General features: G+C 36.9%; 3 protein-coding genes across 3 annotated transcripts; all 3 read left to right on the plus strand.

Annotated features, from left to right (window-relative positions):
• Positions 1 to 522: 522 nt before the first annotated feature.
• LOC138330891 (potassium voltage-gated channel protein Shaw-like) lies at positions 523 to 6,074 on the plus strand. The gene is made up of 2 exons (XM_069278380.1): positions 523 to 1,747; positions 4,830 to 6,074. Exons 1-2 carry the CDS (start codon positions 1,253 to 1,255, stop codon positions 5,685 to 5,687), a joined length of 1,353 nt encoding a protein of 450 aa, XP_069134481.1. The 5' UTR covers positions 523 to 1,252; the 3' UTR covers positions 5,688 to 6,074.
• A 10,259-nt stretch (positions 6,075 to 16,333) lies between these two features.
• Positions 16,334 to 17,179, plus strand: LOC138330892 (potassium voltage-gated channel protein Shaw-like). The gene has a single exon (XM_069278381.1). It carries the CDS (start codon positions 16,647 to 16,649, stop codon positions 17,148 to 17,150), a length of 504 nt encoding a protein of 167 aa, XP_069134482.1. The 5' UTR covers positions 16,334 to 16,646; the 3' UTR covers positions 17,151 to 17,179.
• A 3,837-nt stretch (positions 17,180 to 21,016) lies between these two features.
• On the plus strand, positions 21,017 to 22,255 carry LOC138330638 (potassium voltage-gated channel subfamily A member 10-like). Its single transcript, XM_069278190.1, has one exon. The coding sequence runs from the start codon at positions 21,017 to 21,019 to the stop codon at positions 21,872 to 21,874; it is 858 nt and encodes a 285-aa protein (XP_069134291.1). The 3' UTR covers positions 21,875 to 22,255.
• Positions 22,256 to 23,658: the final 1,403 nt, after the last annotated feature.

Raw genomic sequence — 23,658 nt, forward strand, 5'->3', positions numbered from 1 at the left:
TTAATGTTTTTTAAGAAACCTTTATATTTTGCTCCGGAAAGGTAATGGGCCTTTAAATGATAAACCTAACGAATCTAATATTACCTTTGATGATTGAAATTCAAAATATTTTCCCAATCGAAAATCTCGGTTAACTTGTTTCAGATTCTTTGGTTATTAGCAATTATTTCGTTAAAAATATCGACGCAGACGTATCGAGAAATATACTAGTTAAGTTATAGACATACGAAATACGGTGCAGAAAATGTTAGCAAACAGATTTGTTGTTTTTATGGTTGATAAAATGCTTTAATCTAGAACAACCTGTAACTGTTATAAGACGCCGTTACGTTTAACAATTTATTTAATTTTCAGTTTAAATTATTTTAAATGATGGATCTTTTACAGCATTTCATGCAGCATTCCGATTAAATACGCAAGACAGCTACGTTACCATAAACGAGGACGAACATACTGTTTAAACAAGCTGTCACATACAGCTGCTGTCACCGTAGTTTTTAGCTGAAATCGGGCGGCAAACTGTCCATTGGGTGAAGTTATTGTGCCTACACCAGATGAGTCAGGCTAACACAACAATACGTTAAAAAGTTCACATAAAAACACACCGTGTCGATGTGTAGTGTTTTTCTGCAAATAGGCACTGTCTTGTGTGGTAATTAGTATCTCAGTGCTATTTAGAAAGTGAATTGTCTGTGATAGACAGTGGGCTGTATTGGTGTGTGTTGACTTGTACAGATGGGAAGTACATTGGGCGGTGCTATGCTGATGATTCCTGTTAATGTAGACAGCTATATAACTCCTGTGTAATACTGGTTACAGATGTTATGGCCTCCGAAGGTGTACATGGTGCTGTTTAAAATTAAAGACATATTGTGGATTTATACATGGAATGGTTTGGAGCTTCCGAATAGACTATGCATTCTATAGTGCAATACATATGAAATAAACATGATATGATGCCCGTTTGAAGTCAGGGTCTGTGACACCTGTTCCGGGGTAATGCTGGTGTGGATTCTATCGGGACCCAGGTTTGTCGCATAAAGTCAACCGATACAGTTATCAACCCTTTGGAAACAATTAATTTTCAGATAGAAGTTCAAAGTTGCTGATGAAAAATTTAAATCATTGTATCCGTGATATTCTTTGAAATCAATTACATGTAAAATCAATAAGTGTGTGGAACATCCATAGACACGCTTACTGAACGAGGATATCATTCATTTTCAATACATATAGCACTTACACAAGTATAATGGATTTACTTGTTATCAACGTTCGTGGAACTGTGTTTAAGACGAAAACTGCAACTCTAGCGAAGGCACCAGCTGATTCTCCTCTGGCTAATCTGGACAAATCATCAGAGTTCTTTGACTCAGACAGTGGAGAATATTTCTTTGACCGGAATGCAGAGGTATTTGACACAATCCTTGATTACTTCAGTACAGGCAGACTTCATATACCGAATTCCGTGTGCTCCGAGCGAGTAAGAGAAGAACTCTCTTACTGGAAAATTCCGGAAAGCCACCTTGCAAAATGTTGTTGGAAGGCATTTTATCAGAAAGATGAAGATATGGAAGTGCTAAACAGATTGCTCTCCAATGTTCCCTGTGTTGAGAATAAGACAGATATACTCTCCACCGATTGTTGTGATTCGCCGTACATGATAAAAACACAAGAGAGAGAACAGAGCATACGGGATCGAACCTGGAAATGTCTCAATAACCACAGGAAGGGTACACTAGCCAAGGTAATGTAGTTTTTTTTCCCGTTTTGTATACCATTTAAGTACCTACTATCGTGAAACGAAATTTGATGAGTAGATGTCCTGTCTAGATAATCTGAACGTAAAAATCGCAGAAATTCCATTTGTGAAGGTACCACAGAAGACGATCGCTATGGGCAGTTTCCCTCATTCATACGTTTATCAATCTACATGTACACGCATTCAGAGTTTTCCTTACATTGAACTATTCATTTTGCTACCCTAACAGTGAATGCATATAGATGTGTATCAGTTAGAACGAGTATATGTACCTGGCCTACTATACCTTTCGGCCGGGTACGAATTGGTCCCTATGTGTCGTGGTGGAGCACTGCCTCCGAAAATCACTCGGACACAGTTTTATATATTTTTTGTAGGTTTCCAATTATTTTATGCTTATACATGCATTTACATATTATTGTTGTCCAAAACAAACATAACTACCATTCTTAATACCTACCGTCCCGCTCACAAGACGTCAAATTCACAATTTGTCGACTTGTCGTATAAATTCCCTTCAGAAAGACCTTCATATGTATTATATAAAAAAAAATGCCTCGATGAGGAGAATATGATATTTTATGTGGTTCAGTTTTATTGCCTAGTAGGTATGCGATATCAAACAAGTACGATAAAAATGCAAACAAAAGTTTTATAATGGTTTGCATAATAATTACTTTGCTCCATTAGCAGTAATAGGCATCAATTGTAGCTCTAAAGACGACACTATTTTCTGTCAAAAGGTCTTTTGAGCTACAATATTGCAGCTATGTATCAGTGACATCCATTGCATTTTAGTATCTTTTTACAAATGTCTTATGTTTCATATTTTCATGTATAATACCATTGAAGCTAAGTTTACTTATCATACCTCTGTCATCGTTTCCATACCATGTTCTCATGTACTCATCAGTAATATACTGATTTTTATCAATTATGTACTTTGAATCTAAAAGCCTTTTAATTGCATATAAATGAACCTCAAGGAAAGATTGCCTGGTATTCGAGGATTACCGAAGTCTGTTAAGTTTCTGACAGTGGTGTTTCTAAAACAAACAACACTATTTTATCATAGATGCTGGATAAAATCATATGTTAAAACGAAACACGCCATGCCAAACATTAACCCTAAACATGCAGTGGTATAGCTTTTTAATGCGTAATGTGCTTTATTTTCAGGAAGGAATTTTTGTTTTACATGCTATTTCATTGTAAATGTTAATGCATGCCAGTTCCATTTCCCCCACATTAGTCTCCACTAGTTAACTAACCCCTTGCATGCGTACACCATGGCAATTGAATGTGATTTGTATGAATTAAATTAATACGTTTCGCAAATATAGTTTATATTTACATATTAAAACCACTGGTATGCATGTCGCTACACTTTGGAAAAAACTAACAAATCGACTGGTAATTCCGTCAGTTTCTGTGTTTATGAAATGCTTAACTTTGTGCTAGCTATAACAACGCGTGTTAAGATATGTATGACAAGTTTGGAGTCTCTCTGCGATTGGACAATATTGCTAGTTTCAGTATACAAACATATGTTGCCAATGGTGTTTAATGACTGACTGAATTTAAGGTATTGTATTAGTATTCTGATACAAAACCTTAATTGTAAGTGTACATGATATTAATGATGAAGTCATATAAAGTATACCAAATTGTTAATTAACAAACCGTTTGGCAGATCAATAGGTATTTGATAATAATTAAACGGAAAAGCTCAGCTGCCTTCAATGATAAATCATACAACGGTATCGTCTATGCAATTGAAAAGGATGAGACAGCGCTATGGTGCATTGACATTGTTCTTAATTGGATTTCCTTAAAATGATTGAAATCCATTTGGTGTAATTAATTGAACGTTTTAAACTCTTCACATGATAGGATTTCTTTCATTAATTTAAAACTAAGAGAAAAACGCAAGAATACATTTATTGTGGATAGTGTCACGTTCCCAATACGTTATTCCTAAAGTAAAAACTGCTGGTTTAGCATGGCTTTTTGTACTCTAATGCACTCGTGTCTCCATCTTGATTGCATCTGAAGCTGACTGATTTTATCATAGTTGTTTGTAATTTTCATGACACTCTTATGTGAGCAGAACCGCGGGGAATGAGGTGTGTCTAAAATGAGTAGCACTTCAAAGCAATAATAAAACACAGAAACGTGCTACATGTATATTGTTACTTACACTTCCAACCTAATCTCGTAATTGGGACAGACATCTCGGTTATCTATAGGTTACACGTTTAAGACGGACACACTCACTCAGTTTGATTAACATCATGGTTAATGTACTGCCTATCTTCAAATATGCATTATGCATTTGGTAGTTCAATTAATGAATATGTATCATTTTGTAGCCTAAATGATGTCTAACAATTAAATCTATAAAGATGTCTATAAAACGTTATCCGTTATTTATGCACACTACAGATACAGAAAACAATGAGTTAAATTAATTGAAAATGGCCACCGTAATGTGACAAATTAATTATAAACAATTATATAAAACTCATATCAAAGTAATATGACAAATATTATGCAAACAAATTGACACATAATTCAGTTTTATAAAATTATATAAAAAGATTATGAAACATAACATAATCTAGAACATCTCAATATTGATATTAAGGTGGGGGTTTGATAGAACGCGGTCACAAAGTTAAAAAAAATCTCAAAGAGGAATTTTTGACTTCTCCACCAACAAAGTGGGTGCATGATTTTGGAGCATTGTGTTGCCTCTCCTTGTAACAGTGGAAATCTGGCACAGGTTTATTTTCCGTAACATTTGAACGCCATTGAGCAACACTTGGTTGATTGATTAGCTTATAAGTAAATCCTATTAACAGTAAGGGTCATTAAGGACTGCCTTATGTGTGCAAAGTGTTGCGACAAAATATTCCCGTTTTTCATGCGTTCCTCAAAAGGGCGTCCACTGATGTATTTTCATAGCAGTGTAATGCGACGTCTGTTTCTTTATTTTCTAAAGTTACAACTTATGTATATCTACAATTATTCCAGGTACTATTACTATATATTTTATCTGTTACAGGTGTGGTATGCAGTTTTGTGCTTCTCCATAGTCGTATCCACCGCTATCTTCATTGTACAGTCTATCCCTATGTTTAGGGTGGATGCCCCGAACACTCTGCCATTCCCCTACAACATTACCTCGAAGCCCTTACTCATGTACTGGTACACCATGCCGCATCCTGTACTCATGATCAGCGACGGGATACTCAACTTCATTTTTATGGTTGACTGGCTATTGAGGCTATACTCGTGTCCGTGCAAGGCAGAATTCATAAAAGGTTTCTTAAACATCCTCGATCTTGTTGCTTGGGTCGCCATTTGGAACATACTGTGGATTGAATTCTACAGGGACATCTTCCATTTCAAAGGTGCATTCTTTGTGCTATTTATGATAGGGACGTTATATGCTACAAGAATTTTCCGTGTTTTCCGACTAATGCAACACAATTGCGGCGTGAAAATCCTTATTCTTTCTTTAAAATCGAGTGCACGTGAACTATGTATATTAGCTATAACTTTCGCATGCGTATCTGTGATTTTCGCATTTCTACTTTATATGTCAGAGTTCAATAGCGATTCTGATATAAAATTTCCAAATGCTTTGACGGCGATATGGTGGGCAATCGTTACCATGACGACGGTCGGGTGTGGTGATTTTTACCCGACTACACCACAAGGGTACTTTATTGGCGCCCTCTGTTCTATTACTGGTATTTTACTTATCGCACTTCCGGTCGCGGTTACATCATCAAATTTTAGTGACTTTTATAACTTTAATAAATTTAGAGCTAAATACCAGGAAGCATTAACACGAGAAGGCAGGGAAATGCCGGATCATAACAAGTTAGATATTGGAGTACCCGCAACGGCAGTGTAGATTAATGTTCGGACATTTCATTTTTTAATTTTGTTGCACAAAACTTCCAGTATTTAATCGCAGTAATAAGTGCCGAATTTTAAAACATTGCTTTCTACAGATATGTGTTGCTCCAATTTTATATACCTTTTGCTTCAATAGTGTGAATTAACATGTATTGTGCAACATGGCATTTTCCCTGTGTACATGAACAAGCGGCGACAATCGTATTCGTTACTATAGAACAACGAATAAGAATAATAAACAAACTGAAACTATTAAATGTAACCCATTATCTAATAGGCCAATAATCTCTACCAAAGAAATACCCATTAACATTGTTACAATTTTGGAATGTGTTTATAGACACCGCCGTCAATTACCGAAATAAAACCTATTCATGTCTTACGTCTATGTTGTCATAGTAACATTTGGGAATTTTTAGCGTTGACAATGAGTTCGAGGATTTATACCTTTTAAGGAATTTTGTATTATTTTATACTTTAGCTTCCTCTTAAATTATTAAATTGTTCATACAGGTGTTTTCGCGCCCCCATGATTTAATTCCAAAATCGGAATGTTTTGTTTAAAGAACACATTTAAGATTTCATCTACATTTAGGGTTCTGGAGGTTTTTCTTTCTTTTAATGTTTAACGACTCATTAATAATACGTTCATTGAGGTCTTAATCTTTATTGTTATTGTATATATGTACTTTTCATCGCATCATATAGCTTACTTATCATTTAGCTACAAAGGAGACCTTTATCTGAAGTAAGCAGGTGCTGGTTAACTTTGAACTCAGTTAATACTCGATATTGGGAAAGGTATCATTTTTATTATATCTTATTCTGCTTCTCAATAATTTAAAGTAGCAAGCCTGGCATTGTTGTAAATTTGTTTGATTAGATCAGTGTCCTATTAAAAGCCAGGGTAATGTAAGGACGACCTCCCATGTATGCGGTGTGTTGCGTGTATGAAGTGCGGGTGTGTGTTTTGGAAGGCTGCGGAAAATTCACACAACGGGCGTCGTTGTTGAAAGATTGTTAACATAACGTCCTTTTGAAATTATCGCAACTGTTGAATTGGAAAATCAAGTCAAAAGTGCAATTTTGCAAGCAGTCGGCTTACATTTTCAACCGAAAAAGAGTATTTTCATATCAGATCTAATGACTCTCCCTTTCCAATTGGGTTAAATATCACCTGTACTTCAGATTAAATGCATTTCTACTCCTTGCTACATCAACTGTAAACGCCATTTCGTCCCAGTATACATATATCTTAGCTTTGTAGTGCATTTTTGGCGAGATGTGCGTTCACATAATAATTGAGACGGCTTAATTACAAACAGTTTCGTCCTTATGCAATACAAGCTGATGAAATACAGATCCTTAATTGTTGTCTCTACGTTGATAAGAAGATCTGCCAATATCCAATTCAAGTGACTTTTGAATATGAAAAAATTGACGGGGTGGAAGGTTTGAAAAACAGATGTCACAATTATTTGTTATTCAATATGTGTATTGTATATGTATACTCAGTTCCACTATACAAGAAGACACAACATAAATATACCGCAGTCTCCCAAAACATGCACCTCGCACAACATACACGCAACACACCGCATACATGGGAGGCCGTCCTTCCATGACCATAGCTGTTAATAGGACGTTAATTAATCAAACAAACAAACAAACAAGTATACTCAGTACGGTACTAAGTATCCTTGGACTCTGCTTCAATACCACTTTCTATTAAACGAACAAATAACGCTGAGAATTTCAGGTATGTGTTGTTTTAGGTTTTGATGGTGTATTGACTTAACGTCCTATTGACAGTTATGGGTAAGGGTCCTATTAGCAACAATGTTTTGCGGGTGTGAACGGATTTATGTTTTGAGACGTTGCAGTACAATCGTGTTTTGTCTTTTTGTAATAGTGGTATCTCACTGAAACGCCGGTCATGTGAACATTAGAGTACTTGCTGACTAGACATCTTTCTTCATTAAGATCATACTGAAACAATATTGTTTCAAAAACCGTTTCTGGTATTTGATATATCAGGGTTAAAATGCCACCTTGTCGGAATAGAAACTCCGGTTAGTTATTAAACATAATACATCGTGTATTAATTATTGGGTCAGTGTGTTGTTTAAGTCGTACGGTTTAATACCCTGTTTAAACCAGTGCCTACATATCACGTTTTAGGTGTACTGGAATATAACTTAATTGATATAAAGTGTCTATGCATCTGTCTTAACCTTAAATATTACTGTTGACTTTAAGACTGTGCGTGCAAAGTATGTAACAAATTGTACACTTCAACAGAAAAAATACCGAACTCTGTAGTCTTACTTAAAGTTAATAGTCGGGCAAAGAAAACCAGTCTAAATGCGTGCATTGTTCTGCCAAGTTCTGACCATTAAAGTAAAGGAAAGTTGAAAGCATTGAAAGCGAGGCTGCGTGGAAATGTAACCACGGACATAGTCAGCCAGGAGGACATTTTAGGATTCCTATACTTTAAATTAATTTCTTCGTACGCAGACAGATTTTGGCGAGAGATTTTATTTTTCTATTTCAAAGAAATTATACTGGATACATTCACACCATTTTCACCGACTTTAGCCATCCTTGCCCGATTGTTCACTTTAACTGGAATACACAATTGGTTTAAAAACAACAAACTACGAGTCACCAGTAATGTCTCAGGTTAGGACGGATGCATAAACACTTTTTAGTTAGTAAGATATATTTAACTACACCTAAGAAGTTATATATAAGCATACAAAAATCACTAGTTTAAACAGGGTCTTAAAACTACTGAACATGCCTCAGAGAGATATCACTTTAAACGGTCAAGTAATTTGTAAGGGAATAGACACAAAGTACCTTAAGTGGCTACTTGTTTACAACGAATGTAGCGGGTGAACACTAAAGATCATCATAAAGGGGTAACTTTTTTTCCCTACAGGCAAAGGAGAGGTTCGAGAAAGGCAGCAAACCGGAAAAAATAGTCATCAAACGAACACTCTTAGATATGCTCTGAACATTTCAAACAAGGGATAACTCCGTAAATTACAATCATAGTCCTACTATTTTACTTACAGGCGACTGCCCTGCAGGTAGGGCGTTAGAATCGCCATTTACGATCATGCAATAGCGGCAGCAGGTACAATTCTAACGCCCTACCTGCAGGGCAGATAGGGCCTGTATGCACTAAACTGTTAATGAGCACAGTTAAACGCGATATATTTGCAGTGGAGGCATCCTTCGAGTTATCATCACTGCCATTGTATCGCAGCAGCCACACTTTCCAATCGATTAGTTTGTCTGGAGCCAGTCATGAGCAAGGGGCCATGTACTTAACAAAAGCACTGAATTGGAAAATACCTTGCCAGGGATGAAAAGGATCGGAGTTCGTTTTACAACTATGACTGCAAAACAGGAAGAGTTCCTGTCATATCTGGTGCATATAAACAACCTTCCTGACCACTTGATGAAAACTACTGAAGGACCATGCTTGTTCAGCATTTTTCGAATGGGAGATTCCTCTCGGATATAAAAGCAGATGAAAGATCCTGGACAGACAGTTTCCACAATTTTCTCCAGACTTATGTTGAAAGAGCAAAGACCACTATGAAGAAGAGGAGGAACTTGATGATTCCTCCGAAAACGATGTTGAGTAACCTGAATGGATGGATGCTATAAGACCAACAGCATGTAATGACGACATTTCATCTGAATTTACATATAACAATAGAGGACCAGATTATGACTGGGGCCAAAGTGCATCAAATTATCCACAAGACTTGGGAAAACTTGGATTGAAGTGATCAATGCAGTTAGCAATGGAGGCAGTATACAGAATGGTCTTGATCTTCTAAATGTTAGTCTTTCAGATATGAATGAAGATCAGAGACTTGCATTTAACATTGCTATTCAAATCCTTCCAACAGTACTTGCAAGGTGACAAATTCTTCAAATCACTCTGGCTAGTTGTGTATAGTACAACCGGCTCCGGAAAATCATATTTGATCAAGTGTTTAGTGAAAGCTGTTCAATTTTTAATTACAACAAGGCAGCACAGGTTTTTTTGTCCACCCAGCAGTAGCGCAAACCTCATTTCTGGAGTAAAACTACACAACTTCTTGAAGGTTCCAACACACAACAGAGTTAAGGACATGAAAATGCTGCAAAAAGCCTTCAGGAAAACGTGCAGTGGTGTTGAGGTCCTTCTGGTGGATGAGAGGTCTCTCATTTGAGCTACCACATTAGGTTGGATGGAGTTCATGTGCAGGTGTGGGATATATTCTGGGACAAAGTTTGATGAACCTTGGGGTGGCCTTCCCGTTGTTATATTTCTCGGTGACGATGTCTAGATTCCTCCGGTGCTAAACAGTCCAGCACGAACAAAGCACCCGCTGCCATGCATGGGGTTTTAGTTTAGAAGGGCTTTGACACTGTTGTGCACTTGCATAGCATCATTCGTTAGGACAAGTCAGAGACAAACTAATGAAGTGTCCTGATGGCATTATGATATTACAATGCGACCCCATCTCAAGCATTGTAGCTACAGCAATTTCAATGGGGAAATCTGAAGACAACTTATGGGAATACCCTTGCGGAATAAATGTCAGAGGAAGGGTTGTTTGTATTTCCAAAACACGAGGAAGAATGACAGCATAACAAAGCCAAAATCTTACAATTAACTCCAAGTCTGATGAATGCCCTATTGCAAAGTGCAGGGCAGTCACCCAAGGACTGCATTCAAAGCGTTGTGCGATCTTTTCTGCAGGTCTCCTGGATACAGTGTACATCAGTCGAGATGCAAAAGCAATGCTCTCAGTAAATCTGTGTCTCCTTTGGCTTGTTCAATGGTGCTATGGGCAAGGTACTTGGACATATTTTACCTTTATGGACGACGTTGTTATGGTAGAATTTCCAACATTCACTGGTCCTCCATTCTTAAAATATATTCGTCGTTTGAAGAATAATTGGTGTTTAATCGTGTATATATATGTCTTATTAACACAAAAAATAAAATAATTTATTTTGCCTTTGGTGCATGCGCAATCAGTACATTCCATATAGGATATAATGACACGGAATTTTTTGGGATGCAATTCATTATATTTCTTTTTTTAACTTGAATTAAATTTGAAGCTCAAACTTTTAAATTGTGGTAATGGTGTAAAGTAAGCAATTTTTGTAATTGAAAAAAATACTAAATCGTCTGCTTCTGTTTTTGATAGTGAAAAATACCATTTCTCAGCGGTGGGGCATCTTTAAACCAGAATACAAAAGTTATTCCCATAGTACCTGTCACTCGCCAACTGGACTGTGGATGTTTCTCCTGTAGAAGAGACGAAGTATACCGCGAGTTATGGATTTTTTACTCCCATAACTAGATATATGTATACCCACCACTGTTCACCAAACCCATACATAACAACAAATCTCATTACATGGGAGGGGTCCGCTAATTACTTTGTCCATTGTCTGTTAACTAGGACGTTAAATTGATATTTGATCAAACAAACATTGATCGCTTTACAAGATTTTGAAATGAGTATTTTAAGTAGTAATTCGGGCTGCAAGGCCTTATTTAATTAGGCGGATTACACAATGATTATATAAGACTTGAGGCCTCACAGGTATTAGCAGGACAAACAAGATGAGGCTTAAACAGTACATCAGTTCTGTCAGGAGAGGAAAGAGTATCTGAGGGTAGGAATAGACAACCATGCCCCGCCCTGCCAATTTGTGGATTCTTTTGTAAAACTAAAACAAATTTAAATTTCCACAGAAATAGGTCTTATAATCACTGTTAGACTAAAACAATCTCATAATGATAGTTCCTAAAAGAAATTCTATTCTAGGGGAGATAATCAAACAAATTATCATAATAGGCCTAGTCGGAACCATCCAAACAGCAATTATGCTAGACAAGATAACTTAAGTGGTGGAGCTAATACATATGTAGCTCTCCGGCAGGGAACCAAACTACACAAAACATCCAGGGAAACTTTAAGAGGCCGATTTCCAGAGTCAGAAATCGGTGGAGAATGGGAACAGACCTATGGATATTTGTGAACAGTATGAACAATGATAAGATAGGAATTTTACACGTGGATTCAAGATAAATATGTTACTCTTCTCGTAGATACCAGAGCAAATGTATCTATTTTAAGTCAATCTTTCATTGAAAGCTTTAGCTAAAAGGAAAAATTGAAATAAGCCCTATTAAATTAAACTTAGTCACTGTAACTGGAGAAAGAAAGCCATTTTCGGTTAAATGCAAGCTCAACTTAGAACTTGGTGACATGGAATTAAAGCAGAAATTCCTGATGGCAGATATTAAGCAAAATGGTATTTACGGTTTAGATTGTATTGCAGCTCATTCCGTTAATATCTTGCTTAATAATTTCGTCTAACAATCAAAGGGAAACATGTCCAGTGCTGCAGATTCCAAGATGGAACTGAGTTTATTTGTAGCAGAGAGTGTATTTCTGAGGATGTAAATATTCCTTCAAATAGTGAAATTATTGTATCAGGGAGGTTTTTGGATCCTATTTGTGGAGATAAAACAGTAATAGACAACGATACTCCCCGACCCCTTTATATAACATTTTGTTTGTCTGTTTATTGATTATTTTAACGTCCTATTAACAGCCAGGGTCATATAAGGACGGCCTCCCATGTATGCAGTATTTAGCGGGTGTGAAGTGCGAGGTGCGTGTTTTGGGAGACTGCGGTATGTTCGTGTTATGTCTTCTTGTTAATTGGAATCCTTGCCCTTTTTTGTAGTGCAATATCACTTACGCATGTTGGCGAAGACATCAAGCAACACACCCAACTCGATCACCCTATACTGACAACGAGCGAACCAGCCGTCCCAATCCCAGTATGGTCTCATTTAAAAAAAAAAAAAAAAAATGTCTCGAACCATAAAAATTACGTGGACTGCTCCTGACGAACTATAAATTAATTTGGTGTGGGTTAAAAATAAATTTTGTATCTTTTACAATAAAATTACAAGGTTCAAGTGCCTAATGTGCGAAACCCACTGCGCAAAACTATATTTTGCGGAGCCCCATTTAACCTATTCATGTTTTGTTTTTTGGTGTTCGATGTGAAGGGTTGGCAAACCGAGTGGGTGCTCCGCACGCCAAGTGTGCAGGTGGCACAATGGAAACGATGAAGAGGAACACTGTGACCTTCAACCCTGCGGAGCTGGAATAATTCACAAATTTCCAGAGAGGGAAAAGGCAGTTCGTGAAAAAAAATCTCCCGGGAGCCAAAATCAATACAGGAACGGCAAGAACTGCGAGCAAGACCATCACTTGTACAGCCACCTCCAACCCCCCCCCCCCCCCCCCCCCCCCCCGAAAAATGGCATCAGTGGTGGTCCCTAGTGGTGGTTTGATTAATCAACGTCCTTTAAACAGCTTTGGTCATGTTGTGTCTTCTCGTAAAGGGGAAGTGTTACCGTTTTGATATCACTGAAACATGCCGCCGAAGACACCAAGCAACACACCCAAATTTAGTCGCCTTTTACGATCACGGAATAGGGGCAGCAGGTATAATTCTAACGCCCTACCTGCAGGGCTAGAGCAGGCTCTTACCAAGAAGAGGGCGGAACCATCCAAGCCAAACCAAACAAAGGGTACCTAGGCTCCCAACCGGCTTTGAATATTCACTTCCTCCTCGAAAGACAGCTCTGAGAAGTCCGAGCAGGAATACTCAGAAAACGTGGCGGAAGATCTCATCCACTCGGATCACTCTGTTCATTTAACAGATAAGGAGGTAGAACAGGTGGGTTTGAAGGTCCGAAGCCGCAGGAACCAGAGAGCCAATCAACAGTGAATTCCCATGGTAAGATTGGTGATCTGTCACTGCTTGAGCAAAACACGGAAGATCCAACGCCGGAGGAGCCAGAGGGCCAAACAGTAGTGTTTTCCCAATTTATCGACCCAATCCAACCGGACACAGACGATGGCTATAGTGTCAATTTTATCCCAGTTGCTTATAAACCATCGAATAATTGTTTGTTTGATTAATTAACGTCCTATTAACAGCTATGGTCATGTAAGGACGGCCTCCCATGTATGCGATGTGTTGCATGTATGTTGTGCGAGGTGCGTGTTTTGGGAGACTGCGGTATATTCATTTTGTGTCTTCTTGTATAGTGGGACTGTTGCCATTTTTATAGTGCTATATCACTGAAGCATGCCGTCGAAGACACCAAGCAACACACAACACCCGGTCACTATATGTCATTATACTGACAATGGAAGAATCAGTCGTCCCACTCCCTGTATGCTGAGCGCTAAGCAGGAAGCAGAAATTCCCACTTTTATTATAGACTTTGGTGTGTCTCGGCAGGGGGACAGAATCCAGAGCTTTCCTCACAGGGCCGAACGCTCAACTCAAGAGCGAAAAGTGAGGCGGTGCCAAGGGAGGCATTAGAAAATATAAAGTCAGTTAGGAAGAAACTAAAAGATGTGATCACAAATTAAGTCGCCTTTTACGATCATGAAATAGGGGCAGAGGTACATTCTAACGCCCTACCTGCAGGGCATAGACTCTTTTTGCAGAATGCAATAAATTCATCACAAAGGCTTATCCTTAATCTTGGTGGACAGAGATATGCAACTTGTTCGGGAAACCTTATGGCCGAGGAGGGATTTCCCCATCGGATGGTGCAGAAGAATTTTACCTTCTTTCTGGATTGAGATGGGAAACATTTTCCGGACGATTTTTAATTATCTGCGGAATAAGAACATTGCACCTTCGCATAGAACCCTGCCGAATTGATTCCGGGAACTAGAGGAACTTTTAATATTTTGAATTAGAAGGGCTAGTAAAGATTGTAGAGGAAAAACTGGGAAATTATTAGGTATAAGAATGGATGGGAGGGGGGGGGGGGGGGGGGGGGGGGGGGAGTTAGTGTTTTACCCTATTGATACACATAACCCAGAAATACAAATTTATATATGCATATTGTAATAAGTGAAGAGGGTAATCCTATATATTGTTTATTAATGTTACATATTTTTTTGATAAGATAACTTTGGATAATGTATATCCTAAAAGTAATATTATCAGAATGATCTTCTTTACAGATCTAGTATAGTTTAAGTAATAATACTAATAATTTGGATACGGACATTTTTCATTGTCAGAATACATACCTCAAGAAAGCTCGTCACTGTTCAGACCCATACTGCCTTCGTGGACCACCTGAAATTTAAATGAAATACATAATTCGGGACGAATTCTTACGTGGAAGGGGGTAAAGTAAAAGGTATAAAGAATCATAAACAAGACCATTCAATTTTTTTTACAAGTGTGTTCCTCACCAATATTATCAGAGGGGACCTGTAGTCTAAGGGACATAACTGGATTTTAATAGTCAGGTCTTGAGGAATTTCAAATGTTACAAACTTTAATGGCATTGTAGCTCAATAATATAGAATATATATATTGCCTACCTACAATAAATTTATCAATAAGAACCTAGTATTTTTATTCAAGAAGTATGGAATTTAACATGGCCTACAAGTAAGAGTTTGTGTATGTAAACAAGTAGACTATCACTGCGCCAGACGGCAAAACAGCGAATTGACTCTCCACTGTTTTCATATATTACGCATGGAATCTTGCACATGTTTGGTGTCGTAACCTTATTTTAGGTCATCGGTATGCATTTTCTGATGTTATTAATGTTTTTTAAGAAACCTTTATATTTTGCTCCGGAAAGGTAATGGGCCTTTAAATGATAAACCTAACGAATCTAATATTACCTTTGATGATTGAAATTCAAAATATTTTCCCAATCGAAAATCTCGGTTAACTTGTTTCAGATTCTTTGGTTATTAGCAATTATTTCGTTAAAAATATCGACGCAGACGTATCGAGAAATACTATATACTAGTTAAGTTGATAGACATACGAAATACGGTGCAGAAAATGTTAGCAAACAGATTTGTTGTTTTTATGGTTGATAAAATGCTTTAATCTAGAACAACCTGTAACTGTTATAAGACGCCGTTACGTTTAAGAATTTATTTTAATTTTCAGTTTAAATTATTTTAAATGATGAATCTTTTACAGCATTTCATGCAGCATTCCGATTAAATACGCAAGACAGCTACGTTACCATAAACGAGGACGAACATACTGTTTTAAACAAGCTGTCACATACAGCTGCTGTCACCGTAGTTTTTAGCTGAAATCGGCGGCAAACTGTCCATTGGGTGAAGTTATTGTGCCTACACCAGATGAGTCAGGCTAACACAACAATACGTTAAAAAGTTCACATAAAAACACACCGTGTCGATGTGTAGTGTTTTTCTGCAAATAGGCACTGTCTTTGTGTGGTAATTAGTATCTCAGTGCTATTTAGAAAGTGAATTGTCTGTGATAGACAGTGGGCTGTATTGGTGTGTGTTGACTTGTACAGATGGGAAGTACATTGGCGGTGCTATGCTGATGATTCCTGTTAATGTAGACAGCTATATAACTCCTGTGTAATACTGGTTACAGATGTTATGGCCTCCGAAGGTGTACATGGTGCTGTTTTAAAATTAAAGACATATTGTGGATTTATACATGGAATGGTTTGGAGCTTCCGAATAGACTATGCATTCTATAGTGCAATACATATGAAATAAACATGATATGATGCCCGTTTGAAGTCAGGGTCTGTGACACCTGTTCCGGGTAATGCTGGTGTGGATTCTATCGGGACCCAGGTTTGTCGCATAAAGTCAACCGATACAGTTATCAACCCTTTGGAAACAATTAATTTTCAGATAGAAGTTCAAAGTTGCTGATGAAAAATTTAAATCATTGTATCCGTGATATTCTTTGAAATCAATTACATGTAAAATCAATAAGTGTGTGGAACATCCATAGACACGCTTACTGAACGAGGATATCATTCATTTTCAATACATATAGCACTTACACAAGTATAATGGATTTACTTGTTATCAACGTTCGTGGAACTGTGTTTAAGACGAAAACTGCAACTCTAGCGAAGGCACCAGCTGATTCTCCTCTGGCTAATCTGGACAAAGCATCAGAGTTCTTTGACTCAAACAGTGGAGAATATTTCTTTGACCGGAATGCAGAGGTATTTGACACAATCCTTGATTACTTCAGTACAGGCAGACTTCATATACCGAATTCCGTGTGCTCCGAGCGAGTAAGAGAAGAACTGTCTTACTGGAAAATTCCGGAAAGCCACCTTGCAAAATGTTGTTGGAAGGCATTTTATCAGAAAGATGAAGACATGGAAGTGCTAAACAGATTGCTCTCCAATGTTCCCTGTGTTGAGAATAAGACAGATATACTCTCCACCGATTGTTGTGATTCGCCGTACATGATAAAAACACAAGAGAGAGAACAGAGCATACGGGATCGAACCTGGAAATGTCTCAATAACCACAGGAAGGGTACACTAGCCAAGGTAATGTAGTTTTTTTTCCCGTTTTGTATACCATTTAAGTACCTACTATCGTGAAACGAAATTTGATGAGTAGATGTCCTGTCTAGATAATCTGAACGTAAAAATCGCAGAAATTCCATTTGTGAAGGTACCACAGAAGACGATCGCTATGGGCAGTTTCCCTCATTCATACGTTTATCAATCTACATGTACACGCATTCAGAGTTTTCCTTACATTGAACTATTCATTTTGCTACCCTAACAGTGAATGCATATAGATGTGTATCAGTTAGAACGAGTATATGTACCCGGCCTACTATACCTTTCGGCCGGGTACGAATTGGTCCCTATGTGTCGTGGTGGAGCACTGCCTCCGAAAATCACTCGGACACAGTTTTATATATTTTTTGTAGGTTTCCAATTATTTTATGCTTATACATGCATTTACATATTATTGTTGTCCAAAACAAACATAACTACCATTCTTAATATCTACCGTCCCGCTCACAAGACGTCAAATTCACAATTTGTCGACTTGTCGTATAAATTCCTTCAGAAAGACCTTCATATGTATTATATAAAAAATCAATGCCTCGATGAGAATATGATATTTTATGTGGTTCAGTTTTATTGCCTAGTAGGTATGCGATATCAAACAAGTACGATAAAAATGCAAACAAACGTTTTATAATGGTTTGCATAATCATTACTTTGCTCCATTAGCAGTAATAGGCATCAATTGTAGCTCTAAAGACGACACTATTTTCTGTCAAAAAGTCTTTTGAGCTACAATATTGCAGCTATGTATCAGTGAGATCCATTGCATTTTAGTATCTTTTTACAAATGTCTATGTTTCATATTTTCATGTATAATACCATTGAAGCTAAGTTTACTTATCATACCTCTGTTATCGTTTCTATACCATGTTCTCATGTACTCATCAGTAATATACTGATCTGTATCAATTATGTACTTTGAATCTAAAAGCCTTTTAATTGCATATAAATGAACCTCGAGGAAAGATTGCCTGGTATTCGAGGATTACAGAAGTCTGTTAAGTTTCTGACAGTGGTGTTTCTAAAACAAACAACACTATTTTATCATAGATGCTGGATAAAATCATATGTTAAGACGAAACACGCCATGCCAAACATTAACTCTAAACATGCAGTGGTATAGCTTTTTAATGCGTAATGTGCTTTATTTTCAGGAAGGAATTTTTGTTTTACATGCTATTTCATTGTAAATGTTAATGCATGCCAGTTCCATTTCCCCCACATTAGTCTCCACTAGTTAACTAACCCCTTGCATGCGTACACCATGGCAATTGAATGTGATTTGTATGAATTAAATTAATACGTTTCGCAAATATAGTTTATATTTACATATTAAAACCACTGGTATGCATGTCGCTACACTTTGAAAAAAAACAAACAAATCGACTGGTAATTCCGTCAGTTTATGTGTTTATGAAATGCTTAACTTTGTGCTAGCTATAACAACGCGTGTTAAGATATGTATGACAAGTTTGGAGTCTCTCTGCGATTGGACAATATTGCTAGTTTCAGTATACAAACATATGTTGCCAATGTTGTTTGATGACTGACTGAATTAAAGGTATTGTATTAGTATTCTGATACAAAACCTTAATTCGAGTGTACATGATATTAATGATGAAGTCTTATAAAGTATACCAAATTGTTAATTAACAAACCGTTTGGCAGATCAATAGGTATTTGATAATAATTAAATTGAAAAGCTCAGCTGCCTTCAATGATAAATCATACAACGGTATCGTCTATGCAATTGAAAAGGATGAGACAGCGCTATGGTGCATTGACATTGTTCTTAATTGGATTTCCTTAAAATGATTGAAATCCATTTTGTGTAATTAATTGAACGTTTTAAACTCTTCACATGATAGAATTTCTTTCATTAATTTAAAACTAAGACAAAAACGCAAGAATACATTTATTGTGGATAGTGTCACGTTCCCAATACGTTATTCCTAAAGTAAAAACTGCTGGTTTAGCATGGCTTTTTGTACTCTAATGCACTCGTGTCTCCATCTTGATTGCATCTGAAGCTGACTGATTTTATCATAGTTGTTTGTAATTTTCATGACACTCTTATGTGAGCAGAACCGCGGGGAATGAGGTGTGTCTAAAATGAGTAGCACTTCAAAGCAATAATAAAACACAGAAACGTGCTACATGTATATTGTTACTTACACTTCCAACCTAATCTCGGAATTGGGACAGACATCTCGGTTATCTATAGGTTAAACGTTTAAGACGGACACACTCACTCAGTTTGATTAACATCATGGTTAATGTACTGCCTATCTTCAAATATGCATTATGCATTTGGTAGTTCAATCAATGAATATCAGACCTGGGTATATATTCTGAAGTAAATGTGGATTTCCCATTGCCCCAATGTGTATTTTGCACAACCAATGTGTATTTTAAATTATCGGTCAATGAACTGTTACCAGCACAGAAAAGTACTTAATTATAATATACATTATTTGATTTTTACTTTAACGGATATCTTAATATTAATTACAATAAAACAATTATACATTTCAAATATATTGTTTATAGTTCCAATACACACAGCACAGAATTGTTAAGTTGGTAAGATAACAAGAATATGATATAAACTAAAACGGCAAGTAACTATCATGACCCACGTGTCTTTGGCAGTCATAACTCCAAGCACGGCCGCAGGAAAAGTACCTGGCACATTAGGAGGAAAATACGTAATGTGTGCCCTTTTGTGACATCTAGAGAAAGGGCCACTCCTCACTATACTTGCCATCAATTCCTTCGTCCGTAACTTTTTAGGTGTGCAAGAGTCCTCACGATTGTCATTTTTGCTTTTGTTTAGGCTAGACATTTTTTCCTAACAGATCAGTGTCACGCTGACGCTTCACATTTCCATGCAAAATGTTCATCACATTCAAGCGCTCTTAAGACGCTTCATAGCAACCGGAACTCCTCGAGGTGTTCCGATATAGCGCTAATTACGGAGAAAGGTATGATCACGATATCTTTTTTAAAGTTTTAATTTGCATCAATAAATCGTAGAAAGCCAACGCAATGCGTATTGTGTATTTAGAACCACATATGCGTACTAAATAGCCAAAATCGTACACATACCCAGGTCTGGAATATGTATCATTTTGTAGCCTAATTGATGTCTAACAATTAAATCTATAAATATGTCTATAAAACGTTATCCGTTATTTATGCACACTACAGATACAGAAAACAATGAGTTAAATTAATTGAAAATGGCCACCGTAACGTGACAAATTAATTATAAACAATTATATAAAACTCATATCAAAGATGACAAATATTATGCAAACAAATTGACACATAATTCAGTTTTTATAAAATTATATAAAAAGATTATGAAACATAACATAATCTAGAACATCTCAATATTGATATTAAGGTGGGGGTTGATAGAACGCGGTCACAAAGTTAAAAAAGAATCTCAAAGAGGAATTTTTGACTTCTCCACCAACACACAGTGGGTGCATGATTTTGGAGCATTGTGTTGCCTCTCCTTGTAACAGTGGAAATCTGGCACAGGTTTATTTTCCGTAACATTTGAACGCCATTGAGCAACACGTGGTTGATTGATTAGCTTATAAGTAAATCCTATTAACAGTAAGGGTCATTAAGGACTGCCTTATGTGTGCAAAGTGGTTGCGACAAAATATTCCCGTTTTTCATGCGTTCCTCAAAAGGGCGTCCACTGATGTGTTTTCATAGCAGTGTAATGCGACGTCTGTTTCTTTATTTTCTAAAGTTACAACTTATGTATATCTACAATTATTCCAGGTACTATTACTATATATTTTATCTGTTACAGGTGTGGTATGCAGTTTTTGTGCTTCTCCATAGTCGTATCCACCGCTATCTTCATTGTACAGTCTATCCCTATGTTTAGGGTGGATGCCCCGAACACTCTGCCATTCCCCTACAACATTACTTCGAAGCCCTTACTCATGTACTGGTACACCATGCCGCATCCTGTACTCATGATCAGCGACGGGATACTCAACTTCATTTTTATGGTTGACTGGCTATTGAGGCTATACTCGTGTCCATGCAAGGCGGAATTCATAAAAGGTTTCTTAAACATCCTCGATCTTGTTGCTTGGGTCGCCATTTGGAACATACTGTGGATTGAATTCTACAGGGACATCTTCCATTTCAAAGGTGCATTCTTTGTGCTATTTATGATCGGGACGTTATATGCTACAAGAATTTTCCGTGTCTTCCGACTAATGCAACACAATTGCGGCGTGAAAATCCTTATTCTTTCTTTAAAATCGAGTGCACGTGAACTATGCATATTAGCTATAACTTTCGCATGCGTATCTGTGATTTTCGCATTTCTACTTTATATGTCAGAGTTCAATAGCGATTCTGATATAAAATTTCCAAATGCTTTGACGGCGATATGGTGGGCAATCGTTACCATGACGACGGTCGGGTATGGTGATTTTTACCCGACTACACCACAAGGGTACTTTATTGGCGCCCTCTGTTCTATTACTGGTATTTTACTTATCGCACTTCCGGTCGCGGTTACATCATCATATTTTAGTGACTTTTATAACTTTAATAAATTTAGAGCTAAATACCAGGAAGCATTAACACGAGAAGGCAGGGAAATGCCGGATCATAACAAGTTTAGATATTGGAGTACCCGCAACGGCAGTGTAGATTAATGTTCGGACATTTCATTTTTTAATTTTGTTGCACAAAACTTCCAGTATTTAATCGCAGTAATAAGTGCCGAATTTTAAAACATTGCTTTCTACAGATATGTGTTGCTCCAATTTTATATACCTTTTGCTTCAATAGTGTGAATTAACATGTATTGTGCAACATGGCATTTTCCCTGTGTACATGAACAAGCGGCGACAATCGTATTCGTTACTATAGAACAACGAATAAGAATAATAAACATACTGAAATTATTACGTGTAACCCATTATCCAATAGGCCAATAATCTCTACCAAAGAAATACTCAAAAGCTCCAAATAAAGGAAGTACCCATTAACATTGTTACAATTTTGGAATGTGTTTATCAGACACCGCCGTCAATTACCGAAAAATAAAACCTATTCATGTCTTACGTCTATGTTGTCATAGTAACATTTGGGAATTTTTAGCGTTGACAATGAGTTCGAGGATTTATACCTTTTAAGGAATTTTGTATTATTTTATACTTTAGCTTCCTCTTAAATTATTAAATTGTTCATACAGGTGTTTTCGCGCCCCCATGATTTAATTCCAAAATCGGAATGTTTTGTTTAAAGAACACATTTAAGATTTCATCTACATTTAGGGTTCTGGAGGTTTTTCTTTCTTTTAATGTTAACGACTCATTAATAATACGTTCATTGAGGTCTTAATCTTTATTGTTATTGTATATATGTACTTTTCATCGCATCATATAGCTTACTTATCATTTAGCTACAAAGAGACCTTTATCTGAAGTAAGCAGGTGCTGGTTAACTTTGAACTCAGTTAATACTCGATATTGGGAAAGATATCATTTTTATTATATCTTATTCTGCTTCTCAATAATTTAAAGTAGCAAGCCTGGCATTGTTGTAAATTTGTTTGATTAGATCAGTGTCCTATTAAAAGCCAGGGTAATGTAAGGACGATCTCCCATGTATGCGGTGTGTTGCGTGTATGAAGTGCGGGGTGTGTGTTTTGGAAGGCTGCGGAAAATTCACACACAACGGGCGTCGTTGTTGAAAGATTGTTAACATAACGTCCTTTTGAAATTATCGCAACTGTTGAATTGGAAAATCAAGTCAAAAGTGCAATTTTGCAAGCAGTCGGCTTACATTTTCAACCGAAAAAGAGTATTTTCATATCAGATCTAATGACTCTCCCTTTCCAATTGGGTTAAATATCACCTGTACTTCAGATTAAATGCATTTCTACTCCTTGCTACATCAACTGTAAACGCCATTTCGTCCCAGTATACATATATCTTAGCTTTGTAGTGCATTTTGGGCGAGATGGGCGTTCATATAATAATTGAGACGGCTTAATTACAAACAGTTTCGTCCTTATGCAAAACAAGCTGATGAAATACAGATCCTTAATTGTTGTCTCTACGTTGATAAGAAGATCTGCCAATATCCAATTCAAGTGACTTTTGAATATGAAAAAATTGACGGGGTGGAAGGTTTGAAAAACAGATGTCACAATTATTTGTTATTCAATATGTGTATTGTATATGTATACTCAGTACGGTACTAAGTATCATTGGACTCTGCTTCAATACCACTTTCTATTAAACGAACAAATAACGCTGAGAATTTCAGGTATTTGTTGTTTTAGGTGTATTAGACTTAGCGTCCTATTGATAGTTATGGGTAAGGGTCCTATTAGCAACAATGTTTTGCGGGTGTGAACGGATTCATGTTTTGAGACGTTGCAGTACAATCGTGTTTTGTCTTTTTGTAATAGTGGTATCTCACTGAAACG

Source organism: Argopecten irradians, chromosome 9 (assembly GCF_041381155.1).
Source record: "Argopecten irradians isolate NY chromosome 9, Ai_NY, whole genome shotgun sequence".
Lineage (NCBI taxonomy): Eukaryota > Metazoa > Mollusca > Bivalvia > Pectinida > Pectinidae > Argopecten > Argopecten irradians.

Bases quoted from the DNA above. Each gene is read 5' to 3' on its own strand.
- LOC138330891 (XM_069278380.1), top strand. From the start codon at position 1,253: ATGGATTTACTTGTTATCAACGTTCGTGGAACTGTGTTTAAGACGAAA. The intron at 1,748-4,829 runs GTAATGTAGTTT...TATCTGTTACAG, and splicing joins GGAAGGGTACACTAGCCAAG to GTGTGGTATGCAGTTTTGTG.
- LOC138330892 (XM_069278381.1), top strand. From the start codon at position 16,647: ATGGATTTACTTGTTATCAACGTTCGTGGAACTGTGTTTAAGACGAAA.
- LOC138330638 (XM_069278190.1), top strand. From the start codon at position 21,017: ATGCAGTTTTTGTGCTTCTCCATAGTCGTATCCACCGCTATCTTCATT.